Here is a 10,173-nt window from a genome sequence, read left to right as displayed (position 1 = left end):
AGGCGGCGGCGGGGCTCGGGGGCGGGAAGCGGGCCGTGTGGGGGAGCCCCGCTCGTTTTCTCCTCACGCTCTCCCCGCCGTGCGCGGGCAGCGCTCGGCAGCACGGAGGCCGCTCCCTCCCCGGTGCTGGGGCCGGTGGGAGGCCTCCGACCGGGCCGGGGAGGCGAGGAGGCCGGGCGAGGGGTAGGGGACGGCGGGGGCAGCTCGGCGACCGTCACCGGCGCGGAGGGTGGTGGTGGTGGTGTGTGTGTGGGGGGGGTGTCTGCGTTTCCCGGGGGGGGCTGAAGCATCTCGGTGGGTGGCTCCCGGAGGTGGAGGGAGGGAGAGAGAGGCAGCCGCTGCTCCTTGAGACGAATTAAAAAACAAAATATAAAGCAAAGTGGAGAATGCAGCTGGTGCTGAGGCATCTGCGAGGTTTCCGCTGGCCCAGGGACGCGCCTGGGAATTATCTGTGGGATGGGAAACAAATGGAAAATGCCCGGGGTGTCGTGCGGCTGCGACTGGGTGCAGGTGGGGCCGAATCTGGCCGAACACAAACTCAGCTCCTGGCCTTTGGGGTACGCAGTTTTGCATGTGAGAAGTTAGAATCTTAAACTGAACGCGATGAATAAAGCACATTATTGTGGGTTGCGTTTAGTCATCTTTGCAAGGCCCTTTCAGTGCTGGCTCCGCAGCGAGAATACTTCCTGCAAAATAGTCATTCGTGCTTAAATTCTGTGCATAAAATTAAATTTGCAAGCCTTTCTCATAACTACCGTTATGAGATAGCATGATTGCTATCTTATCTGTGCAAGGTCATAGAGGGCTTGCAGTTCCCTGCCTTGTTAGATGACTGGTTGGTCACATTTAACCATATTTAATGCAGTTGATACATGACCTTTTTTGGTGAGGAATTCTGTTCCAAGTTTCTGTGGATTTTGAGTTAGACAGCCTTTGAAGGACATCGTGTTTACTTCTTAAACACACTGGAGCAAACTTGCACTTAAATCTGTTCCTCGCTGCCAGTCTCTTAACTTTGGGAAGCTGCTTGACTCTCAGAAAATTGCCCAAGTTGCTTGCATATAAGAGGTACAGCTCAACAGACTCTCTCTCCCAGGGCAACTAAGCTGAAACTTTTGAAAACAAGACCCAAACCCATTTGTTTACTTTTTGTAGGTATGTGTTCCCATTTGCCATATCTAGCCCTTTTAACATAAACTTCTTTCTTTTCTTTTGCCACAGACCAAAGGTTTCTCTGAAGCTTAATCTTCAGGATGAAGTTCTTACTAGCAGTTTTCTTTTTCATCTCGTTCTCCTTATGGGTTGAAGAAGTCTATTCCAAAGAGAAGTCTTCAAAGAAAGGAAAGGGGAAGAAGAAGCAATATCTATGTCCCTCGTATGTTTCTTGTTTCTTTTATGCTTTTGTATGGTGGCGGTCCTGCCCTATTTTTAACAGTGGAAATTATGTGACAATTGAAGTAGAAGGTGATGCTTTCTGCTGAAAGAACGGGGTTTGGGGTGGGAATGGGAGGAAGAGGGTTTGGCCAGCATCATAGCTAAGTTCTGTCACTGTGTATGTTTCTTCTGCAGCAGGTCCTCTGTTTTAATGAAAGGAAAAATCTAAGCCATAGTAAATTGTTTCCTTCTTTGTGGGGGTTTCCAGCCCAGTGTCTTGCTATTAATGGGACATGTAATGTAGTCCCATAGTGCTATGCTGTCTAGCATCGTGTTGCAGGTGTACTGAGAAAAGCAAGGAGGATGCAAAACTGTCATACTGAAATTCAGTTTCTGGTTAGCTTAGTTCTGTAAGAGAAGGCTTGTCCTACACATATTCTTATTGCATGTTGAATAGAACTAAGGTCTTCAGCATGTTCTGTCAATGATTTACAGTACTATAACATTTATGGAGGTGGATTGATTGTTGCTACAAAGCATGCCCTTACGGAATAATGTCTCTGTAAAAATACAGAAATTAAAATCTGTGATTGCCCAGTTGAATAGAGAATGTATTCTGGATACCTATGATTACTTGATGTTAAAAATACTCCCTCTTTATAATGCCTGTCGCGTTTTAGGTTGTGATCCATAGGTCATTGCAAAAGTTTTATTTGTGAGCACCTTTTTTGTCATTTTCTTGGCTAGTCTTGCTCATCTCTATAGTGTTATGGTGTAAATATCTGAGAAGATTGATGGAATATAGTAAGTTGGCAATAAGTGTAGAAAAGCGCTGTGTCTGAAATGATCAAATCGTTTAGACAAATTTAAACACATTTATTCTTTGACCATAAAAGAAGACGACTGGAAGATGAGACTGGCCATTCAACATTAATAGACTTTTTCCAAGCTAAAAAAAAAAAAAAAAAGAATAACAAGACAGAAGCAATGTTTGAATAATACTTTTTAAAGTTCGAACTCTACTTAAATATTGACAGTGATGTTTATTTGTAACCCAAACTTTTTAGAAAGTTTATATGTATGGTGAGTGCTTTCATTCTTTTTTTATATCAAGCCTAAAAAATGAGATGTATCCTTGGATCTGAATACTGTAAGAGGCAAGTCTCAAATGTGATCATGACTCATCTGAAATGACTCCTACCTATTCTGTCCCATTTGAATAGTTATGTTGAGCTCTGAATGGAGCTTTTGGTCTGAGCTACCATGAAGATTTGTAGCAAGGGGAGAAATGTCATAGTTCCCAGGACAGGGGTCAGCAGGGAAGTCCTGCGAAAGTGAGTTACGCAGCTGGAAACTGAATCCAGATCTTCCATCGTCTCACTGAAGCAGCCAGCATTTCCCCCTGTTCTTGACTTGGTCTTAATTAGAATTCAAAACATTGATGTAATTTTATCTTGATAAGTGGGTGGATTTTTTCTTTGTTTTTCTCTTAAGCACAGTATTTCTTGGTACCCTGTTCTTTTTGATATCAGTTGACGTTACAACCATTAATTATGATGTCATTTGCCACCAATATACTTGAAAAGCATTGAATAAATGCTATAATTTTTGAATTGATACTTTTACATTCCAGCCAATTGAAGCCTTCTGCAAAAATACTAGCAGAATCCAGTATTTGTCTGATGTATCACGTGTGCAGTGTTGCTAGCTAGAATTAATTGTTGTAGCGTAAGCCCTGTTGGATTTTCTGAATAATGAACAAGTTGTCTATATCTTACTTGGCTGAGGTTCACAGCTTGAGACCACTTGTAATAGCAGGGCTGCAGGACTGCTGTTTTTGTGGCTGGCATCTAGAAGACCTCTCACGTGAATGAGCAATGAAAGTCAGTTCTGTCTTGCAGAGAAATTATCTAATGCTCTCTTAACTCAGGCTACTGATGGCAAACTTTCATTCATCAGCATTTTTTTCATAATCATTCACAAAACCTCTTGACTTGGTGACGCTCCGTGTTATAAAAAAGGCTGCATACTCTCAATAACCTTTTTCCTGTGGAAAAAAAGTAAGGAATCTTTCCTCAGAAACAAACCAAAACACAATGCAGTGGAGTGGGAATTAACTGACACCATAAGGGTTGACCAAAAAGAATCTCAAAGTGGTTGAATGAAAAATTTACTAGTAAAGCACAAAAGAAATATTTTAGAAGAATGCCTTGTATCTTTTCTAAAGAAAAAAAAGCAGGATTTTGCATCATGTATAAAATTGAATGGTACAAATTCCTAATGAAAACATACATTTATAAGTTAAAATCTTAATCTACCTTTAATTTACATTGGTTACTGGTCCAATATAATTTAAAGCTTGATTGTAATGAATTATTGCTTTTTGTTTCCTTACAACATGTGAAAGCTAAATTTTACCCCCTCAGGAGAACAAAACCCCATACTAGTAATTATATAAGGAACAGTCTTCTCTTTACAAGCTTTATAATGAAATTCAAAGGTATGCAAATAATTTTCCAGGAAAGATTTATACTGAATCTGATGTTACTGCCTGAGTTCCTTAGTTTGATGTTAAGAAATGGATGGTTATAAGACTGGTTTGGGACTTCAGCGTGAATTTGTTTGTATGAAAACTGAGCATACTTGAACTTTTCCTTTTATGGCTCTCCAGAATACAAGCCTTTCGCCAAATGTGCCCCTCTGGCATGAAGTTAATTACTATTAGAACAAGCTGGAAACAAACTGATTAGAAACCCAATAAAAAGTTCATTATTGTCTCATAAGCAGATACTTGCTTCCTTCAATTAGGAAAGCTATTTTGTATCTTAGAACAAAACCTCTTACTTGTGATTATTCATAATGCTGTACTTCTCAGTGCATTGTTTGATAGTGGCTTGATTGGCCATCTGATTTTCATTTATTTCTGAAACTGTTTTTCCCAGCTTTTTTATCAAGGGTTTTCATGAAGCTGATGCTTAATCATTTGGTTCTTATTTGATGTAATGTTTGCTTAGAACAGATGTAAGATTTTACATCTTACAGTTAGATCATTTTCCTTCTTACCTCAGACTTTCCAAATGAAACACAGAGTAATTATACTTGTTTCTGATTCCTGATTGTTTGCTCATTAACAAAGAAATTGATATATTAGGGATAAAATCCTATAACAGGGAGTTTTGCAGCATAAATCTGAGAAGCTGGCTTCCACAGATGCATAGTGCAATAAAATATAAAGCTTTAGTGTAACAAAAGTCTTGCCTTTGGTCTCCATGGAAAATATATTAAAAAAAAAAAAGAAACAGGAACAGGTCCACCTCTTCAAGAAAAAAATTAAAAATTTTGTGGGTCACAGTCTTCTGTTAATAAAGCTTATTTTGAAATTCGCTATACTGAATACAGATGATTTCAGTATAGCTACAGATGGATTTAGTCACTTGATCTCTTTCTTGATCATAGACTACCCATCAGCTGTATTACCTCTGTTACTTCTTACTAACTTCATAATTCCTCATAACACCTGTTTCTGGTAAATATGTTGGACACTTTGCTGTGACTTTTTCTAAGAGTACTGCTGAAAAATGTTTTTCCTTTCGTTAAGTCATGATAAATACTTAGGGTTTTTTATGAAGTTTGAGCTTCTGCTGTTATCCCCACAATACTTAGTAGCCCAGAAGGTCTCTGCTCAAAGCTACTTGCAAGATCTCTAGACAAATGAAATTGTAAGGGAAGGGAAGTTTAGTTATGACAGTGTTAGAGAAGGCATAGAGTGTCAAATAGCAGCTTACAAAATCAGTTACAACTGTGCTCCTAATCACACCTATCCCTGTTAATTACAGTTTTAGTATGACTCAGCTGTTCACTTGCACGATGTTCGTTTCTGAAGATCTCACAGCGTCTCTAATGCTATGGCAATGCTAAGAGTATAACCTCAATCACTAAATCTCATTCTTTTATCTGGATAGCAAGACTGTGCTTTTAAAATAGCATCCCTCCTCACCTTTATGTGTTTTTCCACATGGAGATTTATGTCCATGTAGATGATTAACTAAATTCTCGATGATACCTATAGAGACTTTTTTATCCATAAAGCAGGAGTAGAAATCATATTTTGGCTTGTATTCAATAAAGCATATCAGCTACTTCAAAAACTGTGAAATGGCCCTCTAAGCCCTCCAGAAAACATGGCTTGTGCCATCTGCCAGGGCAGAAGCTTAGAAAGGTCACAGATGCCAAGGTTCAATAGACAGCTTCTTTTAAAAAATAACAGCAAAAGACAGTGGAACTGGGGAAAAAAGCCTTTGATGTGTTTAAAACATAGAGTTGTATGAAAGTCTGTCCTAAAATTTCTCTTGGTTAACTGTCAGCTTCTGACACGCTCTTCCCACAAAGACTAAAGAAGTTCAAAGTGTGTCTTGTATCTTGGATCCTCTCCACCTTCCCACAGACCTTTTTTAAATTATATCAAGCGTTTGGGTATACATGGCCTTTCTATCTGTAATATGTGATCATCCCCCGAACGTCAATGGTGGGAAAGTGGAATCATCTTTGTCTTTGTTCCCATCTTGTAGAAGACACTGTTGATAGTTTGTGAACATTCTCATTTGTAGGTGTGATGGGAGGGTTGATACAGTTTGTGGGAGAAGAAGGAATGAAGTTGAAAGACAAGCCTGAATTTGGTTCTGGAGGTAGTTACATCTCACAGTCATTCTGAAGATAAGTACATTGCAGAGCCCCGGTCTGGTTCCTATAAAAATTCTTTTGCCCCATAGTAACAGCAGTTGGTCAATGGTTTAATTATTCTGTAGCATGTAACTCTCATAGAAAGCCATGATCCTGGACAGATAGGGCCACATTCCAGGATGTTTGGGAATTTGTATTCACAGTCGATAAATGCACTGGGGAGTAAAAGATAAAGCTATATGAGCAAAACCTAAGTTATTTTGTAAAACAGTAATTAAGCATGGTAGGCTGGTTGTTGTTCAGTAATCCTCTCAGCGAGCAGCATTTACTCCATTCTGAACACTACGGTGATTGAGATGCTACAATCGTGTGGTAAAGTTACAGACTTTGTATTTCATATACAACCTCCAGACAGAAAATACTTGGATCTGCTGGTTAAATTACACCTCCTAAACCTAAGCACAAGGAAAACCATAGGCCTAAATTCTGTTCTCAGCTCCACTAAATGGATCTTATATAGGATGTATCTCCACTTACACTTTCCACTTATATCTCCACTTATACCACCATACACAAGGTGGTTGGCTTTTACTAAGATCCGTGCATTGTTTCAGTACTTACCTCATTTGGAATAAAGACTGGGACAAGGAACTGATGTGGATAAATTATTTTTAAAAAGTCTGTGGTTCTGCTTAGACATCTGAATGCTCATCGTGTTTCATGTCTGCATGCAGTATCAGGATATGGCAAGATGCCCGTTTTGCACAAAGGTCGCTTAGGTGGTAACTTCAGTAGGATGCAGAGGTGCCTAAGATAGGAGCAAACTAGCTAATTTTAAGAAAAGGAAGCATTGCTGTGAGCTTGCTGTGAGCAGTACTAGTCAGGCTGGATGAAGTACCATACTAACCTGGTTCTACTGGTTTGGGGGCTATCATCTCTGTGGCAGGCAGATGAATCAGCTTGGTTTTCTCAAGTTTAGGGAATAACAAGGCACTTCAGATTACCATATAAACACCCCTTAAGGTGTCCAACCCTGGCAATCCTGAGTGTGAAACCAAAGCTGGACTTAGAGGTTTAGACAAGGACTGAATTAGTGACACTAACTGAGTTATTCACATCATGCAATGTCAGGAAGGTTGCTTACATGCCCACATTAGGAGACTGTGTTCTTTGGTCTATCTACAACAGGAGGTGAAAGATGAGTTATTTCACCTCCACAATTCAGGGTTCACAATTCGAGGTGCCCAGTCTGGGCTTCTGTTTCAACTTCTGCTATGAAGGAACCTTTCTCTTTGTTCACCACACTGGATTACCTCCAAATTTAGGTACTGAGGTTACATATCTAATTTTAGGTGTTTAGCTGTCCGCTGCATTTGTGAGGACACATAAACAGTTATTCAGAGTTCCATAGTTTTAATGTAATTTGAGTGATACTACTTTGCTTTGGAGGCATTGTAATTATCCTCCCTAGTAATGGAGATGTCACCCGGTACGGTTTGAAAACGTAGCTATTAGGCATACTAGAGATCACAGACGTCACTCAGAAGAGTTATATAGTATCTCTTTGATTTGTATTAACCTGGTTTTGTGCTTTGAGTTATTGCACTCCAAAAATCAAGTGCCTGCAAATCAGAACACTGATTGTTTATATCAGAGAAATAGCACTTACGATATATGGTGAGATGACAGGTACTGTGTTTCCCAAAACTTATTTTTATCATTCTCAGATATACATTGCCATGTTTTATGACTAAAATGTCAGTTTCCATCACATAGATTAGATAAACTGTGCTAGAATCTATTGTTTCAGCATTATATAGGAAATTTTGCTGGAGATAACAGAACAGTGTGAGTTGGAGTATGTATTTTTATCTGTCAGACAGTAATCTAAAACTATGCAGGCAAAGCTTGATGCTAGATTATCCAAGCTATGTGCTCTAAGCAAACACCAACAATAGAATAAGCATGCTACCTGACTGTCTGGACTGCAGTGTGTTATGAAATGGCATGTGAATACGTCCCTGTGACATGCCTTTTTTTTTTTCCTGATTGTCATGCCATAAGTAAAAAGTATATTCATGTTCTCGTCTAAAATTAGAGATTCTTCAGCATAATGGGATCTTGATCTTAAGACTAGGGATCAGGGCAGTAGGTGAATGAATACAACAGCGAAGCTTCTCCTTCCCACTTGTGCAGAATATCATTTATATTCTTTTCTCCAGTCATCCTTCTGTAGCACTGTGTGTGATAAGGACTCATTGTACTTCAGTGAGCTCTGAGACTAAATGTCATGACAACCCATAGAGATATAATGTCTTCTGACACATTTGCTTAACACAAATGTAACGAAGCTATATAAATTTCAAACCAAGTGTAATATATGCTTCCTTTTGCCATGCATATCTGCTTATCTAAACTTCTGGATTTTGATTAGTGAATTATGAAAATAATTATCTGTTGCCATCAGCTGAAAATGTTAATCATGTTCTTCAAAGCAGTGATAAAATGTGTAGACCTGCAGTGGAAGAGGAGATGGACACCTTACTGCATGTCCTGTGAAATACAGTATTTAAAGTCATTATTTCATTCATCAGTGATACCAGAAGTAACCTCCCAAACACCAGAGAGAGGCTAGTCATATCACACACAGGTATTATGCTGAAAGACTAACTGTATTGGTTTTCTTTCTGGCTTTTGAGGACGCTGTTTGTAGAAGTGAGAACACTTTTGAGAATACTGTTTGTTTTTTCTTTCTTTGCAGAAAAAGAGAAATCATTCTTTGGCTTTGTTTTTTGGTTTTTGGGGTTTTTTTCCAAAATTTTTTGGGGGGCAAAATTCTTGTTAAGGCAAGAATTATTACTATTACTTGCTTTTAAATTCCATTTATAGCAAATGTGAGACTTCTGTTGCCTTACCCTTTGGTATTTACCATATCTTGCTTAGAACTCATCAATTACTATGAAGAATGCTACTGCATTTCCACTTAATGCTTTCCAGCAGCTCCACATACATTCAACACAAGTTGAAATAAATGTATTAAAATTACAACACAGACTGCAACTTTTCTAAGGGAAATCTTAGGCTAGTTATCAGCTTTTCAGAAATGTGAAAATTGTAGGTTGAATAAGAAAAATTGGTAAGTAACTTCTCAACTGGTGTGAGTGTTGTTATAAGGGAGTCAGACAGCATTCAGCAAATTGAAGTGCAGCTTCTTTTAGGAAGGGAGATCTCGGCTCAAAATCTTTTTCTCTTATGTAGTCTATGGATTTGCCTATTGTTAATTCATTCCAGAGCGGCCAATTAAGCAGGGGTGGTAGTGGCTTTAGGTAAATATCTTTGTGGCATGAATAGTCCCAACCTGTTCTCCAAGCACCGAACCCATCCCATTCATTGTTTCATTAAGTCATTCTGCTCATCTGTCACTTTGAAAGTGGCATAACCTCTTAACTCACCAAAACTACACATATGATGTATTGATTTGCGGGTGGAATTTAGGCATTTTGATCAGCAAGGCTCTCTGAAGGAAATCCAGTCCTTGTGACGATGTTTAGTCACATGAGTGCTATTCAATGATGGCAGTTCAGTGACAGCATGCTGTAAAAGACCACAGTAAAAAATATAACTGGCACTCAGCAGAGCTTTTTTCCAGTAGCTATTCTAACCAATTCATTCAAAGTCACCTTTAAAAAATACCAATTACTGACTCTCTGTGCTGCTTCTCCCAACTCAGAACAGCCAATGCTGTTGTATTTCACTTGGTTCTTATATAAATGAGGATAAATGTGTGTGCATTACACTTGTATGAGTTCAAAACAGTACCCAAAAACTTGCAGAAGGTGTGATCATGATGTTCTTTACCAGAAAGCAGTACTGCTGCCTGTTCTTCCCATCACTGTCTTCCCAGTGCAGTAAATCTCCCTTGCCTAATTCATGGATGACCTTTGAATAAACAGCATGAGCAGATATCTGTATTAACATATTTCTGCAGTGCAACTCAGATCTCACAAAACTACCACCTTATTCCTCGTACTTGAAGAGACAAATAAACGTGTCAGCTCTATTTGGCTTTCTTTTGCTGTTTGATGCTCACTCATTTAATTTCTTAGACTTTTTTCCTCT

At 39.0% G+C, this 10,173-nt stretch overlaps 2 protein-coding genes across 3 annotated transcripts in view; one reads left to right on the top strand and one right to left on the bottom strand.

Moving 5' to 3' along the window:
- Nucleotides 1-290, bottom strand: part of PDGFC (platelet derived growth factor C) — a 178,821-nt gene extending 178,531 nt beyond the window's left edge. The window contains exon 1 of the mRNA XM_010586277.1: nt 68-290. Coding sequence (XP_010584579.1) covers nt 68-290 — 223 coding nt within the window. The remainder of the gene's footprint in view (nt 1-67) is intronic.
- A 933-nt stretch (nt 291-1,223) lies between these two features.
- The window catches only part of GLRB (glycine receptor, beta), a 50,087-nt gene continuing 41,137 nt past the window's right edge, over nt 1,224-10,173 (top strand). For both annotated transcript variants that reach the window (XM_010586098.1, XM_010586097.1), the window contains exon 1: nt 1,224-1,375. In XM_010586098.1, the coding sequence (XP_010584400.1) occupies nt 1,254-1,375 (122 nt within the window). In that variant the 5' untranslated portion in view covers nt 1,224-1,253. The remainder of the gene's footprint in view (nt 1,376-10,173) is intronic.

Source organism: Haliaeetus leucocephalus, unplaced genomic scaffold (assembly GCF_000737465.1).
Source record: "Haliaeetus leucocephalus isolate CR32 unplaced genomic scaffold, Haliaeetus_leucocephalus-4.0 Scaffold140, whole genome shotgun sequence".
NCBI lineage: Eukaryota > Metazoa > Chordata > Aves > Accipitriformes > Accipitridae > Haliaeetus > Haliaeetus leucocephalus.
Note: the sequence above shows the minus strand (reverse complement) of the source record. Positions and strands in the feature narration are given on the sequence as shown.